Consider the following 17,488-nt stretch of genomic DNA (forward strand, 5'->3'; position numbering starts at 1 on the left):
AGAGAGAAACTACAAGAAGGACGCACGAGAAACCTTTCAGTAAAGGGCCACTTCACCCAAATTAGAGAGAAACGTATTCTCTCTCTCTGACATCAGTGGCATCTTTCCCGTCACACAGTCTTGGTTTGATGTGTCCTGGTTTGGAGGTTACTGTGTGACAGCCAGGAAACACTGCACAGACAGAGGGGAGAATGGATTTGACTGAGTATTAGCAGGAGACAGATGTCCTGCAGTCAGTTAGAGGCTGGTTTCTAAACATGAAAAACTTCAATTAAGACAAGAAGCTTCTAGAAAAAGGCCCCCACACCCCAGGGCCCCCCAGGGCCCCCCATGACCTGAACAGTGAGATCAGTGAGACTCTGCTATAGCAGTGTTATACAATTTGTCATAGTACAAAATGCCTCATAAAATGGACCATATGTATACCAAAACTATTACACATGAATATATAGTATAGTAAGTCAAAATAATGTCGTAGTATAATATGTCAAAAAGTCATTGTACAGTATGTGTTTGCTGTAACCTTCTGTGTGAGCAGGTCAGACTAAAATATGTGAGACCCTGAACTGACCTACACAATGAGACAATTAAATCTAGGCTACAGATAAATCACAAATAACACACAATGACAGACGCCACATACACACGTGATTTTTTTTGTCGTTAAAGGTGGAGGAGGGGATGCACACAGTGACTCTCATGACGATCAGTGCAGTATGTGCAGTGTTTGTAGGTGTGTGTGTGTGTGTGTGTGTGTGTGTGTGTGTGTGTGCGTGGAGCTAGTCGTCCTCTGCTGCTGCTGGTGGATGGTCTGTGACAGCGAGCAGCAGAGCTTTCATCGTGCGCTGTGTCTGCGCTCGCTGTCGTCCATTTTGTGGTCATGTTGCAGCTGGTAATGTTTAATGGAGGAGGTTTGGATCAGAGCCACAGATTCAGTCTGTCCAACACACACAACACACAACACACAACCCACAACCAACAACACACAACACACAACACACAACACACAACACACAACACACAAACAGAGAGAAAAGAGAAAATATTCAGGTTTCCTTTGTTAACAGGAGGGAAAAACACACACACACACACACACACACACACATATACACACACACACACATGCTCGCTTCTTTGTCTGCAGCAGTCTTTGGCTCACACACACATACATCACACCCTGAGGCGTTTCCATGGTGACGGGATGGAGACGGGGCGATGAAAGCTTTGATACAACTCTCAGAGGATTTCAGTCTGTGAATCCAAATGAAGCTGTGTGTGTGTGTGTGTGTGTGTGTGTGTGTGTGTGTGTGTGTGTGTGTGTGTGTCTGTGTGTGTGTCTGTGAGGATTAACAAGCAGACTGTGAAATGAACATTCTACAGTGAGGATTTGTTTGAAAAAAAAAACTATCAAATAATTATGAAACACATGAGTTTACAACATTCAGAAGAAAATAGAAAAGTAAACAACACATATACAACAATTAATAATAAAATAACAATAAAATAAATACATAACAGATACATATTCAGCATATGTCAAAAGAGCCTCAATATACAAAATTTAATTATAAAACACATTTGTCTGTTTTTCATATTTTTTAAGTTACTTAAAAAATCTTTTTTAACTCTTTTATTTCTAACATTTATTTTATATTTTCATGTTTTTTATTTTTATGTTTCCTAATAGAAATGTCTGATAAATAATGACTATCAGCTACAATTTCCAATTACAACAAAGTTGTGAACAAGCTGACGGTCGATATCTTCACACTGACCCACTTCAACATCCAGTAAATAAAGACATCATCCTCATCCTCATGTCTTCCTCTCCTTCTTCTTCTTCTTCCTCCTCAGCTCTCTGGAGCTGAGAAGCCTCCTGCTGGAGAACCAGAGAACAACACGTCATCGTCGTCATCAGCTGCAGCAGCAGGAACAGAAGCTGCTGCAGATGGAGGCAGCAAGGTAACGACACATCACTGCTGAGTGTCGACAGGTGACAAGGAGGAAGAGAAACCTGCCACTGTGGTGTCAGACTGTTCCTCATCATCATCATAGAAAACATATAAACATCAAAAAGATTTAAAAGTCAAGGAGTGTGATATAAAACAGACAGTAGAACAAGAAAAGAGATCATGCTTGTCATAGAAAATATATTTTAACATTTTACTCATGACTTTTAAATCGCTTCAGGGCCCCAGACTATATCTCTAAATGAATTGGCCCTTATCAACCTGTACGTAGTCTGAGGTCTGCAGACAGGAAGTTGTTGGTCGTTCCTATGTCAGGATGTAAAACAGAAGGGAGATGGAGCTTTTGCTGTGAGGGAATCACAACTCCGGAAAAACCTGAACCCAGACTTCTCAGTGAAGTCGGTATTTTCTTTTAAATTCTTCACAAAGAAATTAAAATTGAAAAATAAATTGAAATTAAAATAGATTCTAAATTCTCAATATAAAAATCATATACAATTAATTTTCAGTTTATTAGGAACACCCAGCTCAAACTGAGTCAGTCTAATCCAACAGCAGAAACATGAACTTTTTACATATATAATAGTCTGCAGGTATCTCTATATATCTCTGTATATTTGACATGAAACAATGTGCTGATGTGAGAGATTTTAATGTGCTGTTATGAAAACATGACTTCGTAATGTTTCAGATATTTGCAATTTGAATTATAACTATGAATCCCACTGGTATGAAAAAATGTATTAACAGCTTGAATTTTTAGATATTTGGAAATGAAATGATCTTATTATATAAGACATGCTGCAGTATTTAGGACAACATGTGAAAAATTTATTTAGAGGGGAAAAAAAGAACTTTGACTTTAAACTTAGCTTAAAAATTTTGGCCTTAATCCTCTTCTGTATAAATTAAAAGTGTGGTTTGCAAAAGTAAATACATGATATGCATAAATCAACTTTTTATTTAATCTATTGGAGTTTTAAATACATGGTTGGGGTTAGGTGCAGGGAAATTATATATTTTGACATATTTTCCTGGCAGAAAAACATTTGCTTCTTTTTTAAAGTAATAAAATAAGCCCCTAATAAATAAAAAAGTTTGACAAAATCATCACAAATTTTATTTCATTTTATTTTATCAAAATAGAGTTTGTCTGGAAGAAGAAATCAGGCTTTAACCTGAGGGATGTTAGATTTGTAGTTTAGGGACTAAAACTATAAGACCACCTGAATGGTCCTTTAATGGCCATTTTTTTCAATACTACTGCTATGAAAACAATAATATTAATAAACCTTTAGCAATAAGTCAGTGCAGTAGAGAAGGAAGCAGACAGCTGACAGTGTTTCCCTCCTCAGGTGGAGATGGTATTCTGGCTGCTCTCCATGCTCGCTAACAGAGATAAGGAGGAGATGTCCCGGACTCTGCTGGCCCTGTCCAGCTCTCAGGACAGCTGCATCGCTATGAGAAAGTCCGGCTGCGTCCCCCTGCTGGTCCAGATCCTGCATGAAGCTCCAGGTGGTGCGGGCGGTCCCGGAGAGACGGCGGCGAGTGGTGGGGGTGGTACGACGACCGGCTGCAGCCGAGAGGCCAAGTCCAGAGCCAGCGCAGCCCTCCACAACATCATCTACTCCCAGCAGGACGAGGGCCAGGCCCGGCGGGAGATGAGGGTCCTGCACATGCTGGAGCAGATCCGGACCTACTGCGACAGCGGCTGGGACTGGATCGAGAGCCACGCTGGGACCCCTTCACCCGGAGGAACCAAAACCACCGGTGAGTCCAGTTCCGTCAGAACACAGAGGAACAGAGCTGAAGGCTTTGAGGAAAATATTGTAATATTGTAACTGACATTAGAAGTTATTTCTATGAGTTAAAACAACAGTCAGTGTTTGAAGTTCTGAAATCTGCATCAACAGAATCAGAACAGCTGATTTACTCAGTTTTCCAAAACATATTGACCAACTAAGCTCACAGTTATTAAGACACCAATGTACTTGACATTATTGTGTTTTATTTATATTGTTTTATCCTTAATTATTGTTTTTACATATTTTTATTGCCTATTTTCACTCACTGTCAGATGGCTTTGCATAATTTAGATGTTTTTTTTGTTTACACTGTTTTATTATTCTCACTTGCATCAGACTTTTCTTTTATCTGGTTTGAATTTTTTCTTGCAAAGCACTTTGAAACTTTGTTAAAAGAAAAGTGCTATATAAATAAACTTATTATTATTATTTTTATTATTATTATTAATATTATTCACAAATATTCAAATATCACATATAATTAGTTCAGTGGCATTAGGCCTTTGTTCGTTGATTACAATGAGCTAATGGACACATGAATTTCCCCTGGGGGATAAATAAAGTATCTATCTATCTATCTATCTATCTATCTATCTATCTATCTATCTATCTATCTATCTATCTATCTATCTATCTATCTATCTATCTGTTTGACACAGTGTTTAGTTAACTACAGCTGAGTTTATTTGCAGATGACAGTTGTCAAAAGTTGTCAACTTAAACTTTAAATTAGTAAGTTAAGTAATAAGTTAATAAGTTAAGTTGTAATAAGTAATAAACAAATGTAGGTTATAAATAAATCTGTGGATTTTGTGGTTTGAAACTTGCACTTCTTCAAAAATGCAGTTTCTGTATAAAGATTAGACCAGATTAACTGTTCCTCCAACTTGATTTTTGTCAGTAATACAGCCTATAGAAGTTTATTCATTTCTAAACCCCTCCTTTGTTATTGATTTATTTCCTCTCTCTTTCTTTTCTAAATGCAAAAGCCGACCTCCAGGGGAGAAGAACCTTTTTATATGAAAGTCTGGGTTGTATGAGGGGTTGCATGTTGTGCTCCTTTTAATATGGATATGTTCTGTAAAGTTGACATATACATGTTACACAGTTCAAATTGGAAATTTTGGTAATTCAGTGCTACAGTGACACACCCAGTGTACACTATATGAATATGCATTCTGTCCATTTGTTGGAAAAAAAGATCTTAAAATAAAAGTTCCCTGAACTGAATAAAGATCCGTCTAAATAAGGAGGAACCGCAACCAGAAGTTTGTAAAAGTACAAAGTTAGAGAAGCAGAATTACAGAGACAAAAATCCTCGCAGGCCTCATCAGGACACGTCCATATCTGACTCTGTCTCTTTGAGTATTTAAGTCTGTTACTCCAGTGAAGAGCTCATGGCGTCCCCGTTGTTCTCTGACCTGGTGGATCATTTACATCAGTGATTTATTGTTGGTGAACTTCCACACTAACCTTACAGACTGTGGATGTGTGACAGTGGTTAAACATCACTCTTATAAAACAAAGTCTCCTCTCTTCCCTGCAGACATCCCCGAACCTGTGGACCCTCAGATCTGTCAGGCCATGTGCGCCATCATGAAGCTCTCCTTTGAAGAGGAGTACAGACGTGCCATGAACGAATTAGGTTTGTGAAGCGCTGACTGACTTTTCTCCTCACATCAGTGAAACCTTCAGGCTGTGATGCTGAGTGTTTCCTATCATCCTGCAGGTGGTCTGCAGGTGGTGGCAGACCTCATCCACCTGGACCAGGACATGTACGGCATGCAGAACGATCCTATCAACATGGCGCTGCGGCGATACGCAGGGATGGCTCTGACTAACCTCACGTTTGGAGACGTTGTCAACAAGGTACAGACAGACCGGGAGCTCAGGTCTAGTCCAGTCCTGCAGGGACCAGAGAGCAGGACTGCAGAACTTGGTTCAATTCAAGTCACAAAAAAAAAAAAAAAAACAGTACAGAACCGGGTAGTTGGTTTGTAAAGCGTAGAGTATCAGGGCCACTGAGGAAACAAAAATCTGACATTTTTGAGAATAGAGTCGTAATTTTGAGAATAAAGTCATAATATTACAAGAATAAAGTGTTAATTCTAAGTTCCATGTTGTTTTAGAGAGAAATATCAGAAAGCTTTAAAATGAGGAACGTGGAGCATCCTGTGAAGTTCTACTTTAGCAAAGGTTTCACAAATAAGGAGAACCTTCATCTTTTTGCTCATCAGCATCATCATCATCATCATCATCATCATCATCATCAGGACATTGAAAAGATTGTGAAGAAACTGAGTCTATTCTATTGTTAGACAGACAAACAGCAGCTGCCAGAAGCAGCTCAGGCTGACACTGACTGTCCTTTCACCTGTTTGATTGGTTGATGTTATGTTCCTAAAAACTATGTTTTTTTCTATTGAAATTTTTAATTTTTAACTCTCGTAATATTACAACTTTATTCTAGAAATTTCAGATGATTTCTTTTTTTTCCTCAATGTGGCCCTTACACCTGTAGTGTTGTAGATCTGAAAGCAAATAGCCGATTAATCTATTACCTGGAAAATCCAGGTGATTTTTGTAGCTTAAGTTTATTTCATATCATCGCAAATTGAGCATATGAAAACAACTGAAGACGTCACCACAGGTTCTTAAAGTTGTGATTGGCATTTTCTACTATTATCTGAATTTATGTTAAACAATACTACGAAGATAATCAGCACATTAATTGTTCATACTGTATTTATATATTACGAGCATCTACAATATCCAATAGGAAGCATGTAAAAACTTAGCCTTACTATATACACCATACATAAATAATAACTACTTAAATGTATTTACATCCTGTACTAATACGGACCTTCTAAACCAGTGACCCTTGAACTTGAAGCAGTTGCTGCCCTCGATGCCTCTAAAGAACTAATGTTCCCTTCTCAGATTATTTCAACTGAAACGTTTTTTTTCATTTTATTATTAGTTTTTGTTAAAAAAACAAACAGATTTGACAAAAGAAGGAAAAACACAATGTGTATGGCTGTGATATACGGACCTTCTAAACCAGTGACCCTTGAACTTGAAGCAGTTGCTGCCCTCGATGCCTCTAAAGAACTAATGTTCCCTTCTCAGATTATTTCAACTGAAACGTTTTTTTTCATTTTATTATTAGTTTTTGTTAAAAAAACAAACAGATTTGACAAAAGAAGGAAAAACACAATGTGTATGGCTGTGATATACTTGTTTTTCCTTGATTTATATTTTATTTATCATGTGCAAAAATAAAGATAGGATTTAAGGTTAGTCACACTGCTGCAGTTTGTTATCATTGGAGTAAATGTTAAAATGGAGTTAGCCTTGGTCTTAGCATTAGCATGTTATTATGCATGCATCTTTTCTTAGATGAGCTAATATAGCTGTTAGCAGTACATGTGTATATGAACCGTACAGATTTGCTTGTAATTTTGCAGATGTGCAGGTTGTTATTATCTTGTATCAGACAACAGCTTTGATGAACACAAACCTGTGCACTGATTCACCAAACCAACTCGATCCTCCTTCAGGCGACTCTTTGCTCCAAGAAGAGCTGCCTCCAGGCTCTGGTGGCCCAGCTGGCCTCAGACAGCGAGGAGCTCCACCAGGTGGTCTCCAGCATCCTGAGGAATCTGTCCTGGAGGGCCGACATCAGCAGCAAGAGAGTCCTCAGAGACATCGGCTGTGTGTCTGCGCTGATGACCTGTGCCCTGCAGGCCACAAAGGTAACTAAAACAAACCAACCCACACAGAGTGGATGTGACGAGAGGAGGAACAACTGGGTTTATTTAAGGAGACTGTGTGAAGATGTTCCTGTTGGATATAGAATACTATATGAAATACAATATTATTTGCTTTTTTACTGAGACTTGGATGTTCGGGTGACAAAATCCACCTCCCAGCACCTCTGAAGATCCGTGGTTGGACTGTTTTGTTCATACAGATCCAGAGCAGCTATTACTCCCCAGCTCACTGATTAACATGCTGCATCTCACTTGTTTATCCTGTGCACAAACGTAAATGACAGTCGTTGGTTTTAGGGCAACAGTTAGTGTAGTGATTTTGTGCATTTTGTTTCAGTTGTCAGGTTTGGTACCATCGTATCTGTAAAGAGACCAAACCACAAACCACTCTATCTCCGCTGGTGCGCAAATTTAACAAAATACATATTATATTAATAAGTGAACTTTAGATGTGTTGAACAGAGCAAGGCTAGCTGTTTCCACCTCTTCTAGTCTTCATGCTAAGCTAAGCTAACCGGATCCTGAATCCAGATCAACACACATACACTGAAATTCATCTGAACATCTGAAACTCAGACAGAAAGACATTTGAAGAATTTCACAAAATGTAAAACAATCACATTAATCAACCTACACAACAGAACAGTTAAAGTTGTGTCAGATTCACTTTGTAATAAAACTTGTGTGTTCTGCTGGTTCTGCAGGAGTCCACCTTGAAGAGTCTGCTGAGCGCTCTGTGGAACATGTCTGCTCACAGCATCGACAACAAGGTGGCGATCTGCTCGGTGGACGGCGCTCTGGGCTTCTTGGTGAGCACGCTGACATACCGATGTCAGACCAACTCACTCGCCATCATCGAGAGTGGAGGGGGGATCCTCCGAAACGTGTCGAGTCTGGTCGCCACACGAGAAGACTACAGGTAGGTTTCTGAGAGAAGTGGAAACTGTAGTGAGATAATTTCAAATCTTCACTCAAGGTCCATTAACTAGACTTTTCTGGAGCTTTCAACCACATCTCACAGTCGAATTCCATCTATTGAGGATGACTCTGCAGTTCAATATGCAGCTCAATGTCTGAAAAAAGCCATTAAGTGGACCTTGAGTTCATTGTTTTTGTTTCTAAACTAAACTGGAATAAATTTTAATCAGACACAAGCTTTTCTTATGCAGAAAAATGAATAATCACCTTGAAGTGAAAGTGATTTCCATTTTTAGAAATTTTTACTTTTACATTAAATTTACATAAATTTGTTTTCCATATTTTAGTCTATTTATTGTTTATAATGTATTTCTGTTCATCATTACAACAATAAAAGCAGATACGATGTGATGACATGCTGAGACAACTTTAAAGTCTCTGCAAATTAATTTTTAGAAGATACTGAAATTAATGGAAACTACTTGCAGTATACAAGGAAGGAAAAGGGATGGGGGAAAAATGACTGCATATTTTGGAAAATGATCAGCTGTAAACTCTGTGTGGTTTGACGTAAAATGGGCTAAACTAATAGTTTAACTAATAATAACTAGACTAAGTAAAAATTTGCTTCAGACATATTTTTTAAATATCTGCTGCTTTCTTTATTCACAGGCAAATCCTCAGGGACCATAACTGCCTCCAGACTCTGCTGCAGCACCTGCGCTCCCACAGCCTGACCATAGTGAGCAACGCCTGCGGGACTCTCTGGAACCTTTCAGCCCGAAGTCCAAAAGACCAGGAGCTGCTGTGGGACCTCGGAGCCGTTAGCATGCTGCGCAACCTTATCCATTCCAAGCACAAGATGATAGCCATGGGCAGCGCCGCAGCTTTAAGGAACCTCCTTACCAACCGACCCCTGAAATATAAGGACGCTGCGGTTGTATCCCCAGGCTCCTGCATGCCCTCACTTTACATGAGGAAACAGAAGGCTCTGGAAGCAGAGCTGGATGCCAAACACCTAGCAGAGACCTTTGATACGCTTGAGAAACAGAGCCCCAAGCACCTAACCCTCAACAAGCCACTACGACACATTGAGAGTCTGGCGAAGGATTACGCATCTGATTCTGGTTGTTTTGATGATGATGAGGCCCCCAATATCTCCAGTAGCCTTGACACTGGTAGCTTCTCTATGCTGTCCATGTTCCTAACCAACTCCAACTTCCTGCAAAACCAGCCACGTAAGAGGGACAGTGAACCCGAGAGAGACATAGAACCACATCAGATGGTTGAGAAGAGACTTGCACCTCCTGACGACATGGTATCTGCCGCTGCAGAGAAGCTAGCAAAAAAGATCACCAACACGGTCGCCAAGATTGACAGGTTAGTGGAAGACATCACCATGCACACGTCCTCAGAGGACAGTTTGAGCCTAAGCTCTGAGGATCACCTGGCAGACTGGCCTTATGGACTAGATGAACTCAATGAAGCCCGGGCAAAGTCCTGCTCCCCCTGCCGTCTCTCTGATACAAGCAGCCTGGCCCACAGAGAACGCCTCAGTAGAGCCCATGCCCTCCTGCGCCTCAAAACTGCCCACACAAGTGTATCAACAGACAGCCTCAACAGTGGCAGCACCAGTGATGGCTACTGTGGCAGCAAAGATCAGATGCGACCTGCTCCAAGAGCCCTAATGATACAACAACAACGACCCAACCAGCTTGATCTCAAAGTGGCTCATCAAGACTACCTAGGACCTACTGTCCTGAATGACACTTTCCAGCAAGATATTCCAGAGAGGGATTCTGTGGACAACAAAGACGTGAAAGCTCTAGAACTCTGCAACACAGATGCAGAAAAGAACCAGGATCAACCTGTACAAACACCTGTCAGTGCATCCACTAAAGTTTCCTCTGATGTCAGCATGACTTCAATTAAACTGTCTCCATCTTATCAACAGGTCCCCCTCATTCAAAGTGTGGCCAAATTTGGTGTAGCAAAGACAGGGATCAATGTCCAGGCTGCCCAAGCAATGAGAAGGCAAGCATGGGTACCTACTGTGATGACTGGAGGGAGCATTACAAAGTTTTCACCAATGACATCCACCAAAAGCCCAACCATCGGGACAATGGAGACGGTTCAGAAATACTCTGTGGAGAACACTCCAATCTGCTTCTCCCGCTGCAGTTCACTGTCTTCCCTCTCTTCTGGAGATGGAGCGTTAGATGGACAAAGTGAAAACGAGCTGGAGAGTGACTCATCACTAGAAATAATTGAAGTGGAGGATGGAGAAGTGGTGAAGAGAGCTGAAGAGGATGAAACCTTGGAGGATCTGAGCGACAGTCAGCTGCTGATGACCGACTCAAAAACCTTCCCAAGCAAAGAGACGGATCCCATTGAAATCCCCTGTCCTGCCAAAAGGGAAAAGGTGTTCCTTAGAGGAGCTTCACCAGCCATACTCGAAGACAGATCTCCATCCAGTTCATCTGAGAATTACATCCACGAGACACCCTTGGTAATGAGTCGCTGTAGCTCAGTCAGTTCCCTGGGCAGCTTTGAGTCTCCATCTATTGCCAGTTCAATCCAAAGTGATCCATGCAGTGAGATGATTGATGGAACAATAAGCCCCAGTGATCTTCCCGACAGCCCAGGGCAAACCATGCCTCCAAGCCGAAGTAAAACTCCATGTTGCGTTGAGTCAAATGGACCAGAAACGCAGACCACAGGAATAGCAGGCCAGTGGGAAAGCAGCCTGCGAAAGTTCATGGAGATTGCGGACTCCAAGGAGAGGTTTAACCTTCCTCCTGATCTGGACACAATGATCTACTTCACTGTGGAAAAGCCCACTGAGAACTTCTCTTGTGCTTCGAGCTTAAGTGCTCTGCCTCTTCATGAACACTACATACAGAAAGACGTCGAGCTGAAATTGACCCCCCTGCTCCAGCAAAATGACAAAAATCTTCCTTTCCCTGATGAGGATGAGCAAGGACTTGACCATGGAGAAAGATACAGTGAAGGAAACTCAGACGATGACATAGAAATCTTAAAGGAATGCATCAACTCAGCAATGCCGTCCAAGTTCAGAAAAGTAAGACCTTCCCTGATGACCACGATCCCTCCTCATATTCTCAATTCCCAGATCCGAAAACCAATACATCTTCCTGTGTACATGATGCTCCCGAATGGCAAAACCCAAATGTGTCCTGGGAGGAGAATTGTCATCCCTCAAAAGGACCTCAAATTTGATGATTCATCCTTCACTGATTCTGCAGAAGGTACACCTGTTAACTTCTCCAGCACAACATCACTAAGTGACGAAACACTTCAGTATCCAGTGAAAGAGAGAGGGGCTAAAGAATGCACAGCTAAAGGCATGAACAAACAGGAATTGCTCGATGATGAGGCGAAGAGGATTGAAGACTTGAGGATATTCTCACACTTCCACAAACCCAACAAGATGAACTACCCACCTGAGATACAAGTGAACCGCATAACCAAACATGTCATTCCCACTCAGAGGGTGCTGATGCAGAGCAAAGAGGTAGCTGACAGAGTGGCAAGCCAAAGAAATCGTGATCAGTCTCCTAACCAACAAAGGAAGAGGCAAGGTCAAGGCTCCGTCAGGAAACTGGAATTGCCTGTCATAAAGCAAAACACAGAAGGTAACCTTAATGTGGGATCACAAAAAGGACACACAATCTTTCGACAAATGACGCGTTCGTCAGAGGACAGTAATAGTTTCTATGATGACGAAAATGAAAAAGATGAAGTAGTGAAGCAAACAAGTAGAAAACAGATGAGGGAAGCAAGTAGAAATACTCTCTCCCGGAGCATGACAAATATTGGCAGGATTGATAATTCCCAAGCAAAGCCCAGAGGGTTTAACAGGATTAAACAGAATCTGATAAAGGATGAATCTCTGGCATGTTACTCACTCAGCTCCTCTCTTAGTTCACTGAGTGATGCTGAGTTTGAGGATCATAAATCAAAAGCCCAGCAAATATGGTACAAAAACAGACACAACAAAACACTGAAAATGATGCAGCAAACAAAGCCGATGACAATTCACAGCCAATACGAAGAGCAAAGCTCACCAAGCTCTGTCAGCATGGATTCAGAGGATGACCTCCTTCAGAAATGTATAACATCTGCTATGCCCAAGCAGAGAAGGAAGCTTGCTGCCAGGAAGAAGAAAGCAGAAAATACTCAGAAACAAAAACAAAAGGCCTGTGATGATTGGAACATGGATGAAGAAATGGATAGTGATGATATGGCATGGGATAAAGATTCAGACCTAAATAGTGTTGAATGGAGAGCCATACAGGAGGGTGCCAATTGTGTTGTCACTGGGCTGCAGGCATCAAAGTCTCAAGAACCATCCTCTGAAGAGACTGAGTCCGTCCTGTCATTCATGTCAACGTCCAGCTTTACACCCAAAGAAAGGAAGTTTGCTAAAGACAAAAAGGCAAATAAACCTTTAGACTTTGCACAGCGCAAGCCAGTTCCAAACTTACCAGTGGTATTCAGAGGCAGGACAGTGATCTATACACCGAAAAAAGAACCAGCTCCATCGCAAAGGCCGCCTCCCAGAAAAGTACCAACCAAGACGGATGCTCCAAAGAACCCAAATCTTGCTCAGCACAGATCAAAGAGCCTTCACAGATTAGGCCACCCCCAGGACACAGAACTGTCTTTGCCAAAGAGGAGCTCTACTCCCCCTCCAAGGATACCAAAAAGTTCATCCTCTGGATCGTCACAAAGCTCCACACCATCCAAACAGTCACAGAAGAAGATCACGTCACCAAGTCAGACTAATAAATCCATCCAGAAAAAGAATCCCACACCAGCTGGTAGCCCACCAGCCACCAGTCCCCCTGAGAGAAAGGGACGCTCTCCTGTTGTGAATCAAAATGAAAAATCACCACCACCTAAAACTCAGAAGTCACCTGTCCGAATCCCTTTTATGCAAAATTCAGGCAAGCAACCCAGGCCTCTGTCACCACTGGTAACTAACCACACAACCAACAGACAAACCAATCAGGTCAATGGGAAAAGGATTCTACCAGCTAATCGATTTGACCTGGTCAGGATGACTTCTGTCCACTCAAGTGGTGGTGAGTCTGATCGCAATGGATTCTTGAGACAGCTGACTTTCATTAAGGAATCAAAGACTGTGCTGAGACGTGATGGATCTGCACGCAACATGCCTGGATCTCAGAATGGATCTCCCCGCAGAGCAGTTCCTGGAGCTTCAGCTGTCTTCCTTTGCTCATCACGCTGTCAGGAACTTAAGGCAGCTGTGCAAACCCCAAGAAGGGTGCAAGTAAAAGGTCCAGGACAGGGACAGCAAGTCCAGAGGTCAGATAGAGGCCTTCAGAAGCAGACTACAGCCCTCTCCAGAGCGACCTCCAGTGAAAGGGATCTCTCTACAAGACGTCCAGCTAGGAGAACTAGCTCTGAAAGCCCCTGCAGGGTGGCTCAGAGAAACGGGGCTGGCAGAGTGTCTGGAGCCAGGCAGCAACAAGACAAAGATACCTTTAAACGTCATGCCTCATCTCCAAGCATAAACATACTGAGCCGAGTGACCAGCCGTTCTTCCCTCCGCTCTTCGTCATCTGATTCAAGTGGAAGAGCAAAGAGCGAGGATGACACAAAGAAGAAAGGGCAGAGATCTGCATCTCGGCTGAATGACAGAGTCACCTGGAGGAGGATCAGGGATGAAGATGTACCTCAGATCTTGAAAAGCACTCTGCCAGCCAATGCATTACCTCTGGTGCCTTCTCCTGACGAGGAAAAGCCAAAGCCACCAGCTCTTCCTGGAAAACTGCCAACCATTCTACTCGCATCTCGCAAGACAAGTGACGCAACAGTCCAGACAGAGGATTTTACGAACAATAAGACCAACTCCAGCACCTCTCCAACAGTCGAAACAGCTCCAGTGATCTCCGAGGAAGTGGCACGACTTGCCCTCTTCAGGAAGATCAGTGCCACCTCTGGGAGTAACCTCCAGGATGGTGAATCAGATGGTTCCCTGAGGACCCACAGCACCGTCTCCACAGGAACATCAGACAGCCACATGGGTGGAGTTGTCCATTTCCGCCAAGGATCCCCCAGCAGGGCCGTCCGAGTCACCCCATTCAACTACATCCCCAGCCCCATGGCCTGCTGCCTGCAAGACACACAGAACCAAGCAGCCACAATCAATGAGAAGTCAGGGGGGAAAAGTGAGTCATAGAACGTTTAGAGGATTACTGGATGACTCTACTGTGTTCTTGAATGAAACTCGGCACTCAGGTGGACAAGCGAGAAGTGTGCTGGTCCCTATACCTCGGGTATTGGCCCTTTACTTTCCCCATTCACTGCATTCAAGTGTTTTCTCTCTGAACAGTTGATCACAGCTTCCATCTACCATTCATACAGGGTTGGATGTATGCATTGAGACAGGTCTGACATGAACAGACCAATAACTTTTAGATGCACTTCAGAGAAAAATCTCACACGAAGAGGAAGTGCATCTTTTTGTACTTTTTTGTATTTGTAGAATAACCATTGCCTGGTAGAAATGTAGTGGAAACAAAGCAAAAGACAATGAACTTGATTTCAGCACATGAATCACCATCGGTCTCCAGGACAGAATCGATAAAAAGAACAATATTATGCAAACTTTTGAATGAAAACTCAGCTGGACTTTTACCTGGAAAAGGTACAAACTGTGGTGGACTGTTGACAGACTTTCACAAAGGACATAAATATTCCAACATGTAAAGTATTTTTTACATACAGTACATCAATGCTTTGGGCCTTTGCCTCACCACTCAACTGAACATGATACACTGTTAGCCTTCCCTGTTACATACGGAGCCCAGCAAGGTTGGGGGTTCATTTTTTGATAAAACATTCCTTCAAATGAATTAGCATTATCACTTTTAGTTCATTTGTCCTCGTCTTCTCAGCACTTTCACTGTAGACCATCTAGATTTGAAACAGTTTCATTTTGACATTGGACTGAGGTACATGGATATAACTCTAGGTTTTAGACATTTAACATAATGTTGGGTTGTTGCTGAAACCCTTCAATGTATATTACAGGATAACATGATAAAATCTTTGATTATATGATCATCCAGAATAAAACTTAAACTATTACGGGGCGTCGTGTGGTGTAGTGGTCTAAGCAGGCGCTCCATGTGTAGAGGCTACCGTCCTCTCTGCAGCTGGCCCCGGTTCGAGTCCCGCATCGGACGGCCTTTACTGCATGTCATTCCCCCTCTCTGCCTCCCTGTCTCTCTACTCTACTGTCCTGTCCAATAAAGGCATAAAAAGCCCAATAAAATATACTTAAAATATACTTAAAAAAAAAAAAAAAACTTAAACTACAAAAGTAGCTTCAAGGAGCTGGAGCTCTGTGAAGCTATAGATAAATGCACAAGCAAGAAGGAATTGATTTAGTAATTAAAAAGGCAAGAATTATAACTTGAGAGAATTGGTTAAGTACAAACAATTACTCACAGATAGGAGTGGGCAATATGAAATGAAGTTCCATTACTTTTTTATTTAATTCTATGTGACTGTTGTTGTATAATTCTTCAAAAATCAATTGAGGATCTTTTACGAATGTTTGTTTTTGGCTGATTCATCAAATTAAATATCTAACAAATGATGTATCATTACACTTATTAGCCTAATACAAGCAGAAATGTTATTGGAATACATAGTAAATATAGTAGTATCACCAAAACCTACTTGCAGGAATGTAATAAATATAGGTAGCACTCAAATTATGAATATGAGGGGATGATTTATCAAAACTTTTCACTCTGTCACCTGCTGGACCCTGTTTCCACCACTGCTGCAGAAAATATGATAGCAAAGACACCATTTTCCAAACTATCCGCTGATTCTGGGTCACATCACACTCTCCTGTACTTTGTGTCTTAATCAGTATTGTAAATAACATGCAGATATACAAAATCTTCAAAGCTTCCTGGTGGGCAAAAGAATCTTGGTGTTGCTCCCTGACAGCATGCTAATATATTCATGGACTGTATACACACAACTGTTAACATTGTGGACACTGGATGACAATGAGAGCGTTCCTAGCCATCTGTATTATTGTGCCGCCGAGACCTATAATGCTATAAAGTGTCAGCATAGATGAACAAAGCGATGACATGCTGACATGTTAATTGAATGCAATGACATTATATTTGTGTTTGCTACTAGATTCAGGTACTGTTTGTTGTTTCCTGTCAGGAAATGAAAAGACTATCTGATTGGATGATTCATCAGGCAGGTGTGTGTCCTTACAGAAGTTACCCTCTGGAAGTCTTTATAAACGTGTTAATATCTGCTTAACTGTGTTGCTGTAAAAGTAGTGATAGGTCAAGAAGAAGTCGAATATTAAGACAATGAATATTCTCTGTAGTTGTACCATCACTCCTCCATGTGTGCTTGAAGATCAAAGGCAGCAGAGAGATGGACAGAACTGACATGAATCTACACCGAGGGGCTGTTCATTAGAAAAACAAGGTTTTCTATTTACTACTACCACCCTATTGTATTTCCAAAGCATGTTTTGAGTATGAATAAAACCCAAGTAGCTTTTGAATGCAAACCTTTCATGTCCCACTTTAAGATATTAAAGTGATACTCCGACATTAATCCTCTGAGTATCAAGCACTCTCCCATTATATATGAGCTCAAATAAGGGTCATTGTGGAAGTCTGAAATTATGGACTTTAAAGCCTGTGGTTGTTTATCATGCTTCACAAACCAATAAGAGAAATTCAAGTCTGAGAATGTGTAAAAAGATTTGTAGTTTCAGAAAAAAAACTGTCCAAATGAATTTTGTGCACAAAATGATATCAACAGTGAGGTAACACACATTTAACTACAAGAATTTTAGCCTTATTATTGCTGTAGATATAAACCAAAAAACATCAGCACTAATATAATTTCTGCAGATTTTTCTCATATTTTTTCAACCACAAAAAACCCTGAAACCCAAAAACAAAACTTAGAATCA

At 41.4% G+C, this 17,488-nt stretch overlaps 1 protein-coding gene across 1 annotated transcript in view; it reads left to right on the plus strand.

The window, feature by feature from the left end:
- The window catches only part of apc2 (APC regulator of WNT signaling pathway 2), a 30,278-nt gene extending 14,471 nt beyond the window's left edge, over positions 1-15,807 (plus strand). Inside the window, exons 7-13 of the mRNA XM_023428771.2 lie at positions 1,855-1,962; positions 3,326-3,740; positions 5,322-5,420; positions 5,505-5,644; positions 7,339-7,533; positions 8,256-8,470; positions 9,142-15,807. Coding sequence (XP_023284539.2) covers positions 1,855-1,962; positions 3,326-3,740; positions 5,322-5,420; positions 5,505-5,644; positions 7,339-7,533; positions 8,256-8,470; positions 9,142-14,698 — 6,729 coding nt within the window. The 3' untranslated portion in view covers positions 14,699-15,807. The remainder of the gene's footprint in view (positions 1-1,854; positions 1,963-3,325; positions 3,741-5,321; positions 5,421-5,504; positions 5,645-7,338; positions 7,534-8,255; positions 8,471-9,141) is intronic.
- The last annotated feature ends 1,681 nt before the right edge of the window (positions 15,808-17,488 follow it).

Source organism: Seriola lalandi, unplaced genomic scaffold, assembly GCF_002814215.2.
Source record: "Seriola lalandi dorsalis isolate HSWRI2012SDOR001 ecotype SW California unplaced genomic scaffold, Sedor1 jcf7180002054885, whole genome shotgun sequence".
Taxonomy (NCBI): Eukaryota; Metazoa; Chordata; class Actinopteri; order Carangiformes; family Carangidae; genus Seriola; species Seriola lalandi.